General features: G+C 41.4%; 1 protein-coding gene across 1 annotated transcript in view; it reads left to right on the top strand.

Moving 5' to 3' along the window:
• Window positions 1–2,123: 2,123 nt before the first annotated feature.
• The window catches only part of LOC100677790 (zinc finger protein 883-like), a 43,743-nt gene continuing 26,061 nt past the window's right edge, over window positions 2,124–19,805 (top strand). The window contains exons 1-2 of the mRNA XM_010600855.3: window positions 2,124–2,423; window positions 7,034–7,282. Coding sequence (XP_010599157.1) covers window positions 7,280–7,282 — 3 coding nt within the window. The 5' untranslated portion in view covers window positions 2,124–2,423; window positions 7,034–7,279. The remainder of the gene's footprint in view (window positions 2,424–7,033; window positions 7,283–19,805) is intronic.

Raw genomic sequence — 19,805 nt, 5'->3', positions numbered from 1 at the left:
ACGCCAGAAGGATGTTTCCGGTGTTTTATTGACTATACAAAGGCATTCGACTGTGTGGATCATAACAAATCATGGGTAACATTGCGAAGAATGGGAATTCCAGAACACTTAATTGTGCACATGAGGAACCTTTACATAGATCAAGAGGCAGTTGTTCGGATAGAACAAGGGGATACTGATTGGTTTAAAGTCAGGAAAGGTGTGTGTCCGGGTTGTATCCTTTCACCATATCTATTCAACCTGTATGCTGAGCAAATAATCCGAGAAGCTGGGCTATATGAAGAAGAACGGGGCATCAGAATTGAAGGAAGACTCATTAACAACCCGCGTTATGCAGATGACACAACCTTGCTTGCTGAAAGTGAAGAAGACTTGAAGCACTTACTAATGAAGATCAAAGACCACAGCCTTCAGTATGGATTGCACCTCAACATAAAACAAAAATTCTCACAACTGGACCAACGAGCAACATCATGATAAATGGAGAAAAGATTGAAGTTGTCAAGGATTTCATTTTACTTGTATCCACAATCAACACCTATGGAAGCAGCAATCAAGAAATCCAAAGTTGCTTTGCATTGGGCAAATCTGCTGCAACAGACCTCTTTAAAGTGTTGAAAAGCAAAGATGTCACCTTGAATCTAAGGTGCACCTGACCGAAGCCATGGCGTTTTCAGTCACCTCATCAGCATGGGACAGCTGGAGGATGAATAAGTAAGATAGAAGAATAGATGCCTTTGAACTGTGGTGTTGGCGAAGAATATTGAATGTACCACAGACTGCCAAAAGAACGAACAAATCTGTCTTGGAAGAAGTACAATCAGGATGCTCCTTAGAAGCAAGGACGAGGATACTACGTCTCATATACTTTGGACGTGTTGTCAGGAGGGATCAGCCCCTGGGGAAAGGGCATCTTTTTTGATAGAGGGTCATCAAAAGAGAGGAAGACCCTCAACAAGATGGATTGACACAGTGACTGCAGCAATAGACTCAAGTATAACGACAATCATGACGATCGCACAGGACCAGGCAATGTTTTGTTTTGTTTTGTTGTACATAGGGTCCTTATGAGTTGGAACTGACTGGATGGCACCTAACAACAACAATATAAATATATGTATATAATAGGTTATAATTGTTGCTGTTGTTAAGCTTTTATTACAAATCTTAAAAACAGGTGATTAATTTTTTAAAATATTAATATATTCATAGAATGCAATACTACATCGCACCAAACAGGAACAAACACCTGTTGCAGGTAACAACACAGATAAATCTGACATGTTGAGTAGATGAAGTCAGACATCATGAACTTCATGCAATATAATTCCAATTATATGAAGGCCAAGTACATGCAAAAACCTGTCTCTATGGATAACAGAACACTGGTTACTCCCAAGGACAATATCACTTTGGGAAGTGGCATTATCAGTCGTGGATCTCAGAGGTGGTTTTATGAGTGTACATACGTATGGAAAAATTCATAGCATTGTACACTTAAGATTAGGTCACTTTATGCAATTTATGCATCTTATGCCTGATTAAAAAAAGCAAAAGCTGTTCATAATTGTCATTTTTAAAAACACTTCACCTTTTACACACTGTTCCTCACAAGGCCAGTTACCTGCCTGCATCTTGCCCTGGAAAACTTCTCTCTCCAAGTTCCTCGGCTCTTGGCGAGATCTACTGGGTTTGCACAGTCGGTGCCCTGCTCCTGGGCTGCACCTTGTCCGTAAAGACGTGATATGCAAGCGGAGACAGCCTGTGAACAGAAGCCAACACTTCAACTTCCAGAACTCTAAATATCGGCGAATATTTATAAGGAGCAAACAAATTATTTCTCTAAACAACATGGTAAATTTTTTTCAAATGGGCCAAATATGCAAATACCAACTCTTTCTGCTCCCCAAGTGTATTAGAAATCTGACTGCTCAAATCTGCCCTTAAGCTTATATACGCATATCAGAAAACCTAGAGTGGACAGACCTTAAGTCCAAGGCGAAAACACTGGACCCTACGGTCACTAGGTGGCGCCCTCTGGGTCTGCTCAGGGAACGCCTCCCTTTGGCACCTAATGTCCCAGAAACCCGAAGCGGAAGTGCGAGTCCTGGGGCCGGCAGCCGCGTTTGGTCACGTTCCCGTGAGGTAGTTGTGGTGTCTGCCAGAGTCCTTCCTGGTCCGGTGCCCCTGTCCCGGGGTCTGAGGGCGCTGTCCCCGCTCTCCCGCGCAGTGCTGGCCTGTCCGCCCTCCCTGGGCTGCTGCAGAGCCGCGCGACTCCCCGTACCGCGCTGTGCCCGGGCCTCCCGCCGCCGCCGCCGCCTGTCGCCTGTCGGAGAAGCCGGCCCGGGCCGCCCGCGCCCTCCGGGACCGCAGCTGTGCTCTGCGCGGCCTGGGCTACACCTTGTCCGTCGGTGCACTGACAGGTAGAGTCGTGTCAGTCCTCGCTGAGCAAGTGTGGTTCCCAGACCAGCAGCGTCAGCCTCACTGGGGGGTTGTGAGAAATGCAGAGTCACGGGCCCCACGGAAGCCCCGGGTGGTCAGCCTGAGTCTCAGTGCCCTGCGCCCCCTCCAGCCCGCCGCTCACCAGGCTCCCCTCTGATTTCTGTGCTTCATTTAAGCAGGACCTTTGTTAAATATTGCTGCTCAGACAAAAAGTAGGTTTATGGGGAGGAATATATTCACTCCTATTTGAAGGGTTGTGGGTGTTTTTTTTTTAGGTGTTTAAGGTAGACGAAGAATTCAGAACCCTGAGTTGGAACTGGTACGTGAATTTAGGACCATATTTATTACAATTTCAGGAGGAGAATATTTTCCAAGAGGCACATTTCGAGGAATTGCTTTGGCTGTAAGGCAGACATTTCCGCCATGATTGTATGAGAAACAATATGGTCAACTATGATATGGTCTGCTGTAAAATGTAATGTGGGTGAACAAGCTTGATGTAGGTGATGAGGGATTTATAGAGGTCACACACCCTATGTTTGTCCAAGATATTAAGGCTTGGCTGAGGCAGGATCTGGGCGAATGCTGGTGAGTCAGCCACACAGTTTTTACTACCAAAGAGCCACGCTTCTTACTTAGTAGGTTAAAATCTTCTTGGAGCAAAAGCCATGTATATTCCCAGTGTCAGAACAGTGAATATTAGGAATGAGGGCAAAATGGGAGGCAGTATAATAAAACTAATCAAAACCCCTGAACAGATCCTAGAGGGCCAGCCACACTACAGTGTTACAAAAAGTACTTTATCTTTGTAAAGATTATTTTTAGGAAGTACTCTTGTTTCAATAAATGTGAAATGTGCAACTATTAGGAAGTCATGAATTATAATAATCTCTTGATGCCTGAAATTTTTAATTTGATGAAGTCCAATTTATATCTCTTGTCTTTTTTTGCTTGTGCTTTTGGTGTTATATCTAAGAATCCATCGTTAAAAACTAGTATGTGGAGAAAATAAATGTTCACATTTTTTTAAATTGTGAAACATTACATGTTTCAAAAATTTTTCAAATGCCTAGAGGAAAAATGATCATTAAACACCACTGAAATGTCAAATCTGTAGAAAAATGTAGTGCATTTGTTTTTCTCTTTCTAATTCGGGTATCCTTAGAGAGCGAGATTCTCTAAGTACTCCCTTTTTGGACTGGAGTTCCCTTGGAGCCATGACTGGTAGTGTAATCACTTCATGTCAAATTCAAGCCCTCATCAAAAACTACTGAATTTTTCTAGTTCAGAATCTAAGAGTTGCCCCTCAGATAACATCCCAATATTGACTCACGTTTCCTAAAGGCCTAATACGTGACAGAACTATGCTCTTCCTTCCCTCTAGCTTGAGGCTTCAGAAGTGGGAATGGGGCCTGTTTCAGAGGCCACAGTTTGATTCTTTGTTTCCAGGAGGAGGCAGCCCACAGGTTGAGATATGGGCTCTTGGGTACCAGTGGACTCAGACCAAACCCTTCCCAGAGTTCACCTGGGGCACTGTGGGCTGTATGGCTCTGAAACCTAACACGTCCGAAACAGAGCTCTCCGTTCTTACCCCAGCAAGTCTACTCCTCACCTGGCTTTCCCATGTCAGTAAATGGCACCAACACCCATTCACTAGATTGGGAGATAGACTCGGTCCACCTTTATCCTCTTTTTCTCTCATCCTCCACCTTCAGGAAAGCACCAAGTCCTGTCGGTTTAAACCCAAAATATAACCACCATCGTCAGGGCTACAGCCTTAGTCCAAGCTACTCTGAGAGAGGTCCCTTAAGAGAACAGCCTCTGAGCTTTCTCCTACTTTCTCTCTTCTCATAAAAAGTATAATCTCCACCCAGCAGCAAGACGCATATTTCACAAATGTATACCAAGCAAGCTATCAGTCACGTACAGAATAGAATCCACATATTTTAGGTTGCCCAACAAGATCCTACATGTTCAGGCTTTTGTATGGCTCTCTGACTTAAATTTATAATGCTTACCCTCATGTTAAGTAAGCTCTTGACACATTTTTAAAAAGCTTTTACAAAGATGTCAGGATTTTCTCTGCCTTTGTCCTCTACATCAGGTATTTCCTGTGGTTAGAGGAAAACTTTTTACTATAGGAAGCCCATTACTCTCCTAAGTCAGGTCTAACTGCAAATATCACCTTCTCAGAGAGTCCCCCCCGCCCCCTCAGTTATCCTGACTCATTTCTCTGTTTAAAGATCGTTACAATTTGCAGAATGTGGTAACTCCAGTTTAGGTTGACATTAACCGTAATCAGGTAAATATAACCAAATTGTATTGAATGTTACCTTTACTTTTATCTACTCTATTTCCCTATGTGACAGGCTTCCAGAAAACAAAAAAGCTGTGAAGCTTTGCGTTGTGGTAATGGCAGCTTTCTCACCCTCTCTGTTGCGTTGGTCAGTTTTGGTTCTGGTGAGTCCCTTAGAGTTGTGATGTCCACTAACTAGCTGTGGCTATTCACAGTTAAAATTAATTAAATCAAAAAGAAAAACTTCACTTCCGTAGTTGCATTAGTCACGTTTTAAGTGCGAAATATCCACATGTGGCCAGAGGGCTTCCATATTGGTCTATGCAGAGACAGAACAAGCTTCTTTTCAAAGAAAGTTCCACTGGGTAGTGCTGCTCCACAGTATATACAATGGATGGCAATCTGTGTGTGTGATTATTCTGTGTGTGACCCCAATTACCTATGTCATAGGCTGGAAAGAACAAGAAAACAAAATATAAATTGTCTGCCTGTAGATTTACAGTCTAGAATGGGAGACAGTTTTAAATAAATAATGACAAACCAGGGACGTCTTGATACCTGATGTAAAAGGACCTAACCCAATAGTCAGGTTAAAATGGGTTAGACTACTTGAAAGGGAAAATCATTTAAGTGAAAATTCATAAAATTAGTTGGCTTCAGCTGTATACATGGTTAGCTGTGTACATGAGCAGGGTTGATAGCATGTGTGATGGGTGGGCGTGGAAAGAATATTTCAGTTGGGAAAAGTGAGTGTGTAAATATTTGAGGCAGCAGAGAATGCGTTATTATCTGTTGCTTGATAAAAGTTAGAGATGATTGGAGCAAAGAAAACAAAGTGTGGGTTGCAGGTTGGGGGTTGTTGTGTGAGCCAGACTGGAAGCAGCAATGGTAGCAAGTTGTTAAGAGCCACGCTGACTACTCTGGGCTTTTTGAAGGCCAGTGGGCAGCCACTGACGGGCATGAGGCAGGGATGGATGTGAGTATATTTGTGATTTAAAACGGAACACTCCAGTTCTTGTGCTGCAAATAGATTTTGTAAAGACAACCATGAATGAATGATGTCAAGCAGGAGCTTGTTATGAACAAGTTAAGGAAAACTGTGAGGTGGCCTAGACACGGAGATTGTCGATCAGGAAGGTAGTGGGTGACATGATGTAGATGTAGATGGTTCAAAGGGCACCTCAGTTGATCGAATGCTCATTCCTTGAGTTACAGGCTATAGAGCCGTGAATGCTTCTCAAAGTTGCATGTGGATGTGGATAACCAGGGCACATTAAAATGCAGATTTTTATTTAGCAGGTCTGGGATGTAGCTTGAGAGTCTACATATCTAACAAGCTCCCAGTTTATGCTGAAAGTAAGCATAGAAATAAAGTTGTGAATTAAAATTAGTGCTGTGAGAGAAAATAATAAAGTGAAAGATAAAGGGGAGACACTGGTATGATGGTCATGCAAGAGAGAGAACATTTATACTGACATCAAGAAATAAAAGAGTGGGAGTCAGCTGGATGGGGGAGCTGGGGGGGAAGGGGGATGGGAACAGAGGCGGGAGAGGGCTCCTTAGAGAAAACTTAATGATTTTCTGATTCGTTTGTTGATTGATTTGTTACAATGCTGAAAGAGAAAGTGTTAGGAATCCTCCCAGATTTCCTGAAAGCTGTGGACTGGTGGTGTCAATGACTTGAGAGCCAAAAGACAAAACAAAACTCAGGGGGTAATAATGAAATTGCAAAATCAATATGAAAAACACTGATCACATATTACAATGGTATATATGAAATGAAAGTTAAAAAACAAAAGCAAAGCTAGGTAGAAGAGATTTAACTGTACATAATTAAAAAACATGATGAAGCATGATGAGTGCATTCACCAAACTTGAAGAATATGTTGTCCCTGAAAATTCACCCACATTGATACCAAATAGCAGTGTATGTGTTGATCTACAAGGGGCAAAGTTACATAGGTGAGCAAACAAACTCATCTGTGAACCCCTGAGTCCCTGGAGAAAATCAGGTTCAAGCTTTCCAGCCTTGCCCTGGATGCTTCTCTGGGATAAGTAAATTCCTCCATCTGTGATCTTGTTACCAAAAGGAAGAGGCTGAGTAGCTGTGTGAAGAATGCAGGTGTGTGCTCTGGAAGGCTGGAGCCTGTTCTGCCTTAAACAGTGAATGCCCTCAGGGTGGAGCACTGCCTTGAGACTGGGAGGAAGTCCTGCTCAGGGAAAGAGCTGCAGGCTAAGGACCTGTCACTCCCCCCTTGCTCAACGCTGTCTCCTCCCCATCTTCTTCAATTTCAGGTACCAGGTGTGGCACAGGGAGAACTAGTCCAGTCTCAGCAGCTGGGTACCCAGGGTGACCACCTTGCACATCCTTGCTATCACAAATAAGGTTTCAACTGCTCTGACTGGTGTGTGGACCAAACACCATTCATCAGCCTCCAGTCTGCCCAGTGGCTCTGCTTCCACTCCCATCCCTCTCACTGAAGTGGCTTCTTGAGCTCTGAGAGGACATTCACTTAACTTCCAGAAGCTGCAGCCAGAGAAATGGTGAGTACTACAGAGAACTGGGTAATTCTTAGTGTAAGGAGGTGGGGAGGCTAAATCTGATTTGGTAGGGGACCAGCTGTGTGCTTCGTGCTCTATGTTTCTATGAGGTAAAAGGTGGCCCAGGAGGCAAGTCCCAGGTGGCACCCTAAGGCGCTGCTCCACTGTCACTGGGCCCTTCCTCTATACATATGTGCTGTTTGAAGCCTTCAATGCCTGGGATTACCTTTCATACGTGACTCTCAGAGCCGTCATCATGGGGCCTTACGTCCCCACCCTGGGCCTCAGGAATCTGTGTTGAACGACCGAATGTCCCTAAGAAGAGCCTGAAGATGGAGCACCTCTGGCTGAGGAGCCTGAGCCCCAGGCCCTCCAGAGCTATCCTGTCCCCTCACTGCAAACAGTGTTCCTCCCGCAGGCACCGGAGCCTTTTCTGTGCAGTTCTGAAGCCATAGCTCCACCTCTCATATGGGCGATGGGGTAAAGAAAGGGAGAAAGAGTTATTTGGGGAAGAACCCTGACTCTGTATGGGTTCTACATGGGGTTGGCACCCTCATGACCTCAGCACAGGAATGAGCCAGGAGAGTGAGTCCAGCTGGATCATGTCTGGGGTCTCCAAAACCATCAGTTTTTCCAGTGGGGAAAAGTTTTGCTCGCGTCTTTCAGGTGAGCGAGAAGCATGATACCCAGCTTAAGTCCCTGCGTTCCCAGGCTCCCTGTGCCTAGAACTGGTATTACATTTCTAAAATTTCTGACTGCTCCCCACAGTCTGGGATTAAAATCTAAACGTGTGTGTGTGTGTGTGTGTGTGTGTTTAAGTTTTATTGTATTTTAGGTGAAAGTTTACAGCACAAATTAGTTATTCATTAAAAAATTTTATGCACAAATTGTTTTGTTACATTAGTTGCAATCCCCACAATATGCCAGCACTCTCCCCCTTTCCCTTTCCACCCTGGGTTCCCTGTGTCCATTCACCCAGGTTTCAATCCCTTCCTACCTTCTCATCTTTGCTTTTGGACAAGTGTTGCCTATTTGGTTTTGTGTATATATATATATATATATATTTTTTTTTTTTTTGTGCTTTAAGTGCAAGTTGACAAACCAAGTCAGTGTATCATGCAAAAACTCATATGCACCTTGCTATATACTCCTAGTTACTCTCCCTCTAATGAGACAGCACACTCCTTCCCTCCACTCTCTATTTTCGCGTCCATTCGGCCAGCTTCTGCCCCCTCTGCCCTCTCATCTCTTCTCCAGACAGGAGCTGCCCACATAGTCTCATGTGTCTACTTGAGCCAACATGCTCAGTCTTCACCAGTATCATTTTCTATCCCATAGTCCAGTCCAATCCCTATCTGCAGAGTTGGCTTTGGGGATGGTTCTTGTCTTGGACTTACAGAATTTCTGGGGACCATGACATCTGGGGTCCTTCTAGTCTCAGTTAGACCCTTAAATCTGGTCTTTTTACAAGAATTTGGGGTCTGCATCCCACTACTCTCCTGCTCCATTAGGGGTTCTCTGTTGTGTTCCCCGTCAGGGCAGTCATCGGTTGTAGCTAGGCACCATCGAGTTCTTCTGGTCTCAGGATGATATAGTCTCTGGTTTCTGTGGCCCTTTCTGTCTCTTGGGCTCATAATTACCTTGTGTCCTTGGTGTTCATCATTTTCCTTTGCTTAAGGTGGGTTGAGACCAATTGATGCATCTTCGATGGCTGATTGCTAGCATTTAAGACCCCAAATGCCACTCTCCAAAGTGGGATGCAGAATGTTTTCTTAATAGATTTTATTATGCCAATTGACTTAGATATCCCCTGAAACCATGGTCCCCAAAACCCCACCCCTGCTACACTGGCCTTCAAAGGGTTCAGTTTATTCAGGAAACGTCTTTGCTTTTGTTTAGTCCAGTTGTGCTGACCTCTCCTGTATTGTGCGTTATCTTTCCTTTCACCTAAAATAGTTCTTATCTACTATCTAATCAGTAAAAACCACTCTCCCTCCCTCCCTCCCCACTCTCATAACCATCAAAGAATATTTTCTTCTCTGTTTAAACTGTTTTTCAAGTTCTTATCATGGTGGTCTCATACAATATTTGTCCTTTTGCAAATGACTAATTTCGCTCAGCATAATACTTTCCAGATTCCTCCATGTTATGAAATGTTTCATGTATTCATTATTGTTCTTTATTGATGTGTAGTATTCCATTGTGTGAATATACCATAATTTATTTATCCATTCATCCATTGATGGGCACCTTGGTTTCTTCTATCTTTTTGCTCTTTTAAACAGTGTTGCAATAAATATGGGTGTGCATATATCTGTTCATATAAAGGCTCTTATTTATCTAGGATGTATTCCAAGTAGTGGGATTGCTGGATCATAATGGTAGTTCTATTTCTAGCTTTTTAAGGAAGTGCCAAATAGATTTCCAAAGTAGTTGTACCATTTTGCATTCCCACCAGCAGTGTATAAGTGTTCCAGTCTCTCCACAACCTCTCCAACATTTATTATTCTGTGTTTTTTGGATCAATGCCAGCCTTGTTGGAGTGAGATGAAATCTCATTGCAGTTTTGATTTGCATTTCTCTAATGGCTAATGATCGTGAGCATTTCCTCGTGTATCTGTTAGCTATCTGAATGTCTAGTGAAGTGCCTGTTCATATCCTTTGCCCATTTTTTAGTTGGGTTATTTGTGTTTTTGTAGTTGAGTTTTTGTAGTATCATGTAGATTTTAGAGATCAGACACTGATCAGAAATGTCATAGCTAAAAATTTTTTCCCAGTCTGTAGGTAATCTTTTTACTCTTTTGGTGAAGTCTTTGGGTGAGCATAGGTGTTTGAATTTTAGGAGTTCCCAGTTATCTGTTTTCTCTTCTGCATTGTTAGTAATGTTTTGTATACTGTTTATGCCATGTATTAGGGCTCCTAGCGTTGTCCCTATTTTTCTTCCATGATCTTTATCATTTTAGATTTTATATTTAGGTTTTTGATCCATTTTGAGTTAGTTTTTGTACATGGTGGGATGTATGGGTCTTGTTCCATTTTTTTGCAGATAAATATCCAGTTATGCCCCCACCGTTTGTTAAAAAGACTGTCTTTTCCCTATTTAACTGACTTTGGGCATTTGTCAAATATCAGCTGCTTATATGTGGATGGATTTATGTCTGGATTCTCACTTCTGTTCCATTGGTCTATGTATCTGTCGTACCAGTACCAGGCTGTTTTGACTACTGTGGCAGTATAATAGGTTCTAAAATCGGGTAGAGTGAGGCCTCCCACTTTGTTCTTCTTTTTCAGTAAGGCTTTACTCATCCAGGGACTCTTTACCTTCCATATGAAGTTGGTGATTTGTTTCTCCATCTCATTAAAAAATGTAATTGGAATTTGGATGGGAATTGTGTTGTATCTATATATGGCTTTAGGTAGAATAGACATTTTTACAACGTTACTTTTTCCTCTCCATGAGCAAGGTATGTTTTTCCACTTATGTAGGTCTCTTTTGGTTTCTTGCAGTAGTGTCTTGTAGTTTTCTTTGTATAGGCCTTTTATGTCTCTGGTAAGATTTATTGCTAAGTATTTTATCTACTTGGGGGCTGCTGTAAATGGTATTGATTTGGCGATTTCCTCTTCAGTGTTCTTTTTGTTGGTGTAGAGGAATCCAACTGATTTTTGTATGTTTATCTTGTATCCTGATCCTCTGCTGAACTCTTCTATTAGTTTCAGTAGTTTTCTTGAGGATTCTTAAGGGTTTTCTGTGTATAAGATCATCTGCAAACAGAGATACTTTTACTTCTTCCTTACCAATCTGGATGCCCTTTATTTCTTTATCTAGCCTAATTGCTCTGGCTAGGACTTCCAGCACAATGTTGAATAAGAGTGGGGATAAAGGGCATCCTTGTCTGGGCCCTGATCTCAAGGGGAACGCTTTTAGACTCTCTCCATTTAGGATGATGTTGACTATTGGCTTTGTATAAATGCCCTTTATTATTTTGAGGAATTTCTCTTCTATTTTGCTGAGAGTTTTTGTCACAAATGGGTGTTGGACTTTGTCAAATGCCTTTTCTTCATCAATTGATAAGATCATGTGGTTCTTGTCTATTGTTTTGTTTATATGATGGATTACATTAGTTGTTTTTCTATTGTTGAACCATCCCTGTATACCTAGTATGAATCCCACTTGGTCATGGTGAATTATTTGTTTGATACGTTGTTGAATTCTATTGGCTAGAATGTTTTTTGAGGATTTTTGCATCTAAGTTCATGAGGGATATAGGTCTATAATTTTCTTTTTTTGTGGTGCCTTTACCTGGTTTTGGTATCAGGGATATGCTAGCTTCATAGAATGAGTTTGGGAGTATTCCATCCTTTTCTGTGCTCTGGAATACCTTTAGTAGTAGTGGTGTTAGCTCTTCTCTGAAAGTTTGGTAGAGCTCTGCAGTGAAGCCGTCCGAGGCAGGGCTTTTTTTTGTTGGGAGTTTTTTAATTACCTTTTCAATCTCTTGTTATGGTTTTACTTAGTTGTTTTACCTCTGTTTGTGTTAGTTTAGGTAGGTAGTGTGTTTCTAGAAATTTATCCATTTCTTCTAGGTTTTCAAATTTGTTAGAGTACAATTTTTTGTAGTAATCTGATATGATTCGTTTAATTTCAAATGGGTCTGTTGTAATATCACTCATCTAATTTGTTATTCAGGTTATTTGCTTCCTCTCCTGTTTTTCTTTTGGCAGTTTTGCCAGTGGTTTATCAATTTTGTTAATTTTTTCAAAGAACCAGCTTTTGGTCTTATTAACTCTTTCAGTTGTTTTTCTGTTCTCTATTTCATTTAATTCTGCTCTAATTTTTATTATTTGCTTTCTTCTGGTGCCTGACGTTTCTTTTGTTGCTTTCTTTTTATTTGTTCAAGTTGTAGGGATAATTCTTTGACTCTGGCCCTTCTTCCTGGGTGTGTGCTTTTATTGATATAAATTGATCTCTAAGCACTGCTTTCACTGTATCCCAAAGGTTCTGATAGGAAGTGTTCTCATTCTTATTGGATTCTATGAATTTCTTTATTCCATCCTTAATGTCTTCTATAACCCAGTCTTTTTTGAGCAGGGTATTGTTCAGTTTCCAAGTGTTTCATTTCTTTTCCCTGCTTATTCTGTTACTGATTTCTACTTTTATGGCCTTATGATCAGAGAAGATGCTTTGTAATATTTTGATGTTTTGGTTTCTTCTAAGGCTTGCTTTATGACCTAATATGTGGTCTGTCCTAGAGAATGTTCCATGTGCGTTGGAAAAGAAAGTATACTTGGCTGCTGTTGGGTGCAGTGTTCTGTATATGTCTGTAAGGTGAAGTTGGTTGATTGTGGCATTTAGATGTCCTGTGTCTTTATTGAACTTCTTTCTTGATATTCTGTCCTCCGAAAGTGGCGTGTTGAAGTTTCATACTATAATTGTGGAGCTGTTTGTCTCACTTTTCAGTGCTCTTAGAGTTTGTGTTATGTATCTTGCAGCCGTGTCATTGGATGCATAAATATTTAATATGGTAATATCCTCCTTTTATATTGTCCCTTTGATCATATAGTATCCTTCATTATCCTTTGCGGTGGATTTAACTTTAAAGTCTATTTTGTCAGAAATTAATATTGCCACTCCTGCTCTATTTTGATCGTTGTTTGCTTGATATTTTTTTTCATCCTTTGAGTTTTTGTTTGTTTGTGTCTCCAAATCTAAGGTGTGTCTCTTGTAGGGAGCATATAGACAGATTGTGTTATTTTATCTATCCTGCCACTCTCTGTTTCTTTATTGGTGCATTTAGTCCATTTATGCTCAATGTAATTATGGATAGGTATGAGTTTAGTGCTGTCATTTTGATGTCTTTTTGTGTGTTGTTGACAGTTTCTTTTTCCCATTTAATTTTTTGTGCTGAGTAGTTTAAATGTTGTCTTTTCCTCCTATTTGTTGTTGTTGATTTTGTTTGTGCTGAGTCTCTATTTTTTTCTTGTATTTTATTTTGGTGAGTAGGATTGTTAGTCTCCTTTGTGGCTACCTTAATATTTACCCCTATTTTTCTAAGTTTAAACCTAACTTTTATTTCGCCTAATCTTCCTCTCCATATGAAAGATCTATGACTACATTTCTTAGTCCCTCTTTATTGTGTTATGTTGTGTGCTTTTACATAATGACATTGCTGTTTCCCTGTTCTGAGCTTTTTTTTTTTAATTTTTATTGTGCTTTAAGTGAAAGTTAACAAATCAAGCCAGTCTCTTACACAAAAACTCATATACACCTTGCTACATACTCCCCCAGTGAGACAGCCCAGTCTCTCCCTCCATTCTCTCTTTTCATGTCCATTTCGCCAGCTTCTAACCCCCTCCACCCTCTCATCTTCCCTCCAGGCAGGAGATGCCAACATAGTCTCAAGTGTCCACCTGATCCAAGAAGCTCACTCCTCACCAGCATCCCTCTCCAACCCATTGTCCAGTCCAATCCCTGTTTGAAGAGTTGGCTTTGGGAATGTCCTGTCCTGGGCCAACAGAAGGTCTAGGGACCATGACCACCGGGGTCCTTCTAGTCTCAGTCAGACCATTAAGTCTGGTCTTTTTATGAGGATTTGGGGTCTGCATCCCACTGCTCTCCTGTTGAGCGTTTTTTGTTGTTGTTGTTTTGTTTTTAACCGTGATTTATTTTTGTGATTTCCCTCTCCGAATTGACATCTGGTTGCTCTGTCCAGGGTCCTAGTCTTGGGTCGATACCTGATATTATTGATTTTCTAAGCCAAGAACTCCATTTACTATTTCTTGTAGTTTTGGTTTAGTTTCAAATTCCCTAAACTTCTGTTAATGTGGAAATGTCCTAATTTCACCTTCATATTTGAGAGACAGTTTTGCTGGATATGTGATTCTTGACTGGCAATTTTTTTCCACTTTATATAAGTCATCCCATACATAGCCTTCTTGCCTGCGTGGTTTCTGCCGAGTAGTTTGAGCTTATTCTTATTGACTCTCTTTTGTAGATGACTTTTCATTTATCCGTAGCTGCTGTTAAAATTCTCTCTTTATCTTTGGTTTTGGCAAGTTTGATTATAAAATGTCTTGGTGACTTTCTTTTAACATCTACCTTACGTAGAGCTCAATGAGCATCTTGGATAGATATCTTCTTATTTTTCACAACATCAGCGAAGTTTTCTGCCAACAAATCTTCAACAATTCTCTCTGTATTTTCTGTTATTCCTCCCTGTTCTGGTACTCCAGTCACTCGTAGGTTACTTCTCTTGATGGAATCCCACATGATTCCTAGGGTTTCATCATTTTTTTAAATGCTTTTATCCACTTTTTCTTTGAATGTATTGGTGCCACGTGCTTTATCTTCAGTCTCACCAATTCTCCCTTCCACTTGCTCAATTCTGCTCCTCTGATCCCTTTTCCTGTTTTAATTGAGTATTTTATGTGCTTCCATTTTCCTTCCACAAAAAGGGGAAAAAATACAGGTGTTCCTTGCTTTTTGAAAGTTCACTGTACGCCACTTCACTTTTAGAAAGGATCTTTGTTGGTGTCTGTTTTTGCTAACCAAGAGAAATGTGAGGAGGATTTTTGCTTTCACCAAAAAAGGCAAAAAGCAGAAATAGGGTTCCAGCATTTGTTTTGCAGTGAGCTGTTAAAGCGGAAGCACGCACCCTAGTCAGTGAAAGTGGTGTTGTCCCTACCTCCGGCTTTCCGCAGCTCCCTAAGGGTGGGAAATGGGCAGCACCGCCAGTCTGCAACCACCCCTACCTGTTCAGTGACCGTCTCCTTTCCTCAGCACACCCCTTCCCCACTAAACTTCTTTTGTCTACCCCCCTCTTTTGAGGCTCCTAGGCAGGGCATGATCCACAGTCTTCAGCCACCCAGAGATTCGTGGGCAGACAACAAGGGGGCTGGTCTCCACCCTCTCCACCTAGAGAGCCTGTAGTGGGGGCATCCTGGAGCTGGGCCAAATCGTCCCCCTCCCCAGGATGTGCTATCTTCTGACTCAGTCTGTCTCCTCATGCCTGGAATCCCAGGTGCTGGTAAGGGTGGGGAGGTGTCATGGATTGAATTATGTCCCCCTAAAATATCTGTCAATTTGGCTAGTCTGTGATTCCCAGCATTGTGTGATTGTCCACTATTTTGTTATATGATATGATTTTCCTATGTGTTATAAATCCTGTTTATGATGTTGTGAGATGGAATTAGTACCAGTTATGTTAATGAGGCAGGACTCAGTTTACAAGATTGGACTGTATTGAGACAATCTCTTTTGAGATAATAAAAGAGAGAGACAAGCAGAGAAACTGGTGGACCTCATACCACCAAGAAAGTATTTCCACCAGAAGAACTCGTCCTTGGGCCCAGGGTCCCTCCACTGAGAAGCTCCTAGTCCAGGGGAAGATTGATGACAAGGACTTTCCTTTACAGTTGATAGAGCCTTCCCCCTGGAGCTGACTCCCTGAATTTGGACTTCTAGCATACCAGACTGTGAGAGAATAAACTTCTGTTTTGTTAAAGCCGTCAACTTGTGGTGCTTCTGTTATAGCAGCACTAGATGACTAAGACAGGGAGGAGCGGCTGATTCGTCCCCTCCTTCCTTGCTTTTGGCAGGCACTTTGCTGTCTCTGCCGTAACCTCACCCCCTCTCCGCCTAGCCTTGGCCACCCCTGGGCTGGGGGGGGTGGTTCACAGCCCTTCCGGGAAGGCTGAGATGCTGGATACTCAGACACATGAGCTGGGAAGCCTGATGACCCAGGGGGTGGCACCCTTAACCTGGGAAGGGGGTGCCCCCAGGGCCTGTGTCCCAGTAAGGTGATGTCTCTCTTCTGACCAAGCTCTTTCCCCGGGAGCTACACTCAGATCTCAGTATCAAGCCACCATAGCTTTGAACTGTGTCTTTGAGCCTAAGTCTGGCTTTATTTATCATATCATTCCTCCTTTTGCTATATGTTAGTGTTATTTTAGGTTTTATGTGTTATTTGGCAGGTTATTTTTTGGGTTTGGGAGCACTCAAAAATTTTTGGCTTATAATTTAATGGTAGTTGTTTCTTTGTTTTATGCCATTTCAGCTTATGAAAGGTTTCATAGGAATGCTGTACCTTCAAATAGTGGGGGAAACATGTATATTTCTTTTTTTTAGGTTTTTAGTGATTATAATTTTCATGTATTCATAACTAATCCAGTCCACTTTAAACTTAAACTATGCCTCTTAACTGATAGTGCAAATATCTTAAAACACTATTTCCAGTTCTTCCCTCTTGTGCCTTATAATGTTGTACTTCGTTTCATTTGTCTATACAGTGTAATCACTGATTCTATTGTGGCTGCTATTATTTTTAACAAACTTATCTGTTAGATAAGAATAAGAAAGATTAAAATATTTTACCTTCTTTTCTTTTTTCCTCTAAAGCACTTCCATCCTTTTTATGAATCTAAGTTTCTGACTATATCATTTTCCTTCTCTTCTGTGAAAAACTTCCCTTAACGTTTCTCTCAAGACAGATATACTGGCTTCAAATTACATCAATATTTGTTACTCTGAGAATGCCTATACTTTTCCTTCAATTTTAAAGGATAATTTTGCTAGAGGCAGAATTCTAAGTTGGTTGTTTTCTTCATGCAGTTCTTCAGTATTTCAATTCCGGCGTCATCTTGCTTGGGTGGCTTCTGAAGGCAAGTCGGAAATACCTAGTCTTTCTCCTATATAACCAAAAAAAAAAAACCCACTGCCATCGAGTCAATTCCGACTCATAGTGACTCTATAGGGCAGAGTAGAACTGCTCCATAGAGTTTCCAAGGAGCGCCTGGCAGATTCAAACTGCCAGCCTCTTGGTTGGCAGCCATAGCACTTGACCACAACACCACCAGGGTTTCTTATACAGATGTGTTTTTTTTTTCCCCCCTGTGGATTCTTTTTTGTTTTTCTTTCTGTGTTTGATTTTCTGCAACTTCTGGATCTGTAGTTTTGGGTGTGTCATTAATTTTGTAAAATTTTCAGCCATTATTACTTCAAATATTTAATTTCTCTCCCTTTTTTTTAATATTCTCATTATGCTTATGTTACACCTTTTGGATCACAGTTTTTGAATATTCTGTTCCACTTTTTTCATTCGTTTTTCTTTGTATTTCAGTTTTGCATCTTTTTATTGACCTATTTTAAAGCTCCCGGCTTTTTCCTTGGCCGTGTCTAGTCTGTTGTTGATCCCATTAAAGGCAGTCTTCATTTCTATTAGAGTGTTTTTTATTTCTAGGATTTCCTGTTGGTTTTTCTTAGCATTTCTATCTCCCTGCTCACGTTAGCCATCTCTTCTCTATGTAGTTTGCTTTTTTATATGAATCATTGTTTTTAGGTTGTTGTTAGGTGCCACTGAGTTGGTTCCAACTCCTAGCAACCCTATGTACAACAAAATGAAACGCTGCCCAATCCTGTGCCATTCTCACTGTTGTTCTTATGCTTGATACTATTGTTGCAGCCACTGTATCAATCCATCTCTTCAAGGGTCTTCCTGTTTTTTCACTGACTTTCCATGTTATCAAGCATGATATCCTCCAGGGATGCAAAAAAAACCTGTTGCCATCAAGGCAGTTCCAACTCATAGCACCCAAAGGACAGAGTAGAACTGCCCCACAGGGTTTCCGAGGAGGGCCTGGCGAATGCAAACTGCCGACCTTTTGGTTAGCAGCCGTAGCTCTTAACCACTATGCCACCAGGGTTTCCCTCCAGGGATTGGCCCTTCCTAATAACGTGTCCAAAGTATGGGAAACGAAGTCTCACCATCCTTGGTATTAAGAAGCATTCTGGCTGTGCTTCTTCCTAGACAGATTTGTTCATTCTTTTGGCAATCCATGGTATATTCAGGATTCTTCACCAGCACCATAATTCAAAGGCATCTATTCTTCTTCAGTTTTCTGTATTCATTGTTCAGCTTTTGCATAAGTATGAGGCGACTGAAAACGTTATGGCTTGGGTCATTAATATTCAAGATGACATTTTTGCTTTTTAACACTTTAAAGAGGTCTTTTATAGAAGATTTGCCCAGTGCAATGTGTCGTTTGATTTCTTTACTGCTGCTTCCTGGGCTGTTGATTATGGATTCAAGTAAAATGAAATCCTTGACAACTTCAATCTTTTCTCTCTTTATCATGATGTTACTTATCAGTCCAGCTGTGAGGATTTTTGTTTTCTTTATGTTGAGGTGCAATCCATACTGAAGGCTGTGGTCTTTGATCTTTATCAGTAAGTGTTTCAAGTCCTCTTCACTTTCAGCAAGCAAGTTTGTGTCATCTGCATAATGCAGGTTGTTAGTCTTCCTGCAGTCCTGATGCCTTGTTCTTCTTCATATAGTCCAGCTTCTCGTATTATTTGTTCAGCATACAGATTGAATGAGTATGGTGAAAGGATACAACCCTGCCTCACACCATTCCTGACTTTAAACCCCGCAGTATCCCCTTGTTCTGTTTGAATGACTGCCTCTTGATGTGTACAAGTTCCTCATGAAGACAGTTAAGTGTTCTGGATTTCTCACTCTTCTCAATGTTATCGATAATTTGTTGTGATCCACGCAGTCGACAAAGTGACAGATGCATGGAGGTGATATGAATCATTAAAAAAAAAAAAAAAAACCCATTGTTGTCAAGTCAATTCCAACTCCCAATGACCCTGTAAGACAGAGTAGAACTGCCCCATAGAGTTTCCAAGGAGCACCTGGTGGATTCGAACTGCTGGCCTTTTGAGTAGTAGCCATAGCACTTAACCACTGTGCCACCTGAGTTTCCTATATGAATCATAGCAGTATTAAATTCTCGGTTTATTAATTCCAAAATTTCTGCCATATCTGAGTCTGGTTCTGTTACTTGCTTTGTTTATTCAATCAATAGGAAAAGCTGCCAGTCCCTCAGTCTTTCCTAGTTATTAATAGCTCACCTTGCTTTCGCCCTGTGCTTCATGTTTTGTTGTGTGTTCTAGTGGGTCTTATGGAAGGAGTGAATTGAATTTTTTCCACAAAGAAATGGTGATCTGAATATGGAAATAAGTCTTTCATTCATAGACGATATTTTTTTCTTTCTGGTATGTTTTCTGCCTGTTCTGAACCTTAAACATAGAGAGGAATAAGACTGTGTAGGTCATAGTCAAACTGTGGAGAGGTAAGTTTAGTGTGTTAGAAATATTGCTAAATATGGCGGACTTCCGGCCAACATGGTGCCATAGACAGAAGCCCCACGCTGTCCCTCCACAGCAAAGACCCAAAAAACTAAGTAAAACAGAGACAAACGTCACTCCTGAAACCCAAAGTGTCAAATGAAGAGATAAAGAATTCAGCCAAGCACCGAATGGGAGAAGAAACTGACAGAGACAGAGAGCGAGGAGAGATACATGTGGAGTTCCCTACTGGCTAACACAGTATGGATCTGCCATCTTGGACTCCTGTTGGAGATCAGCAGACAGGGAGCACAGGAAAGCAGCTTCAAGGAGCTCCCAGCAGTAGACAGAGCACCCGGTAACCAGAGATGCACGCTCTCTCACTCTCCATCCTCTCCCCGTTGC

This window comes from Loxodonta africana, chromosome 3 (assembly GCF_030014295.1).
Source record: "Loxodonta africana isolate mLoxAfr1 chromosome 3, mLoxAfr1.hap2, whole genome shotgun sequence".
In the NCBI taxonomy this organism is placed as follows: domain Eukaryota; kingdom Metazoa; phylum Chordata; class Mammalia; order Proboscidea; family Elephantidae; genus Loxodonta; species Loxodonta africana.
Note: the sequence above shows the minus strand (reverse complement) of the source record. Positions and strands in the feature narration are given on the sequence as shown.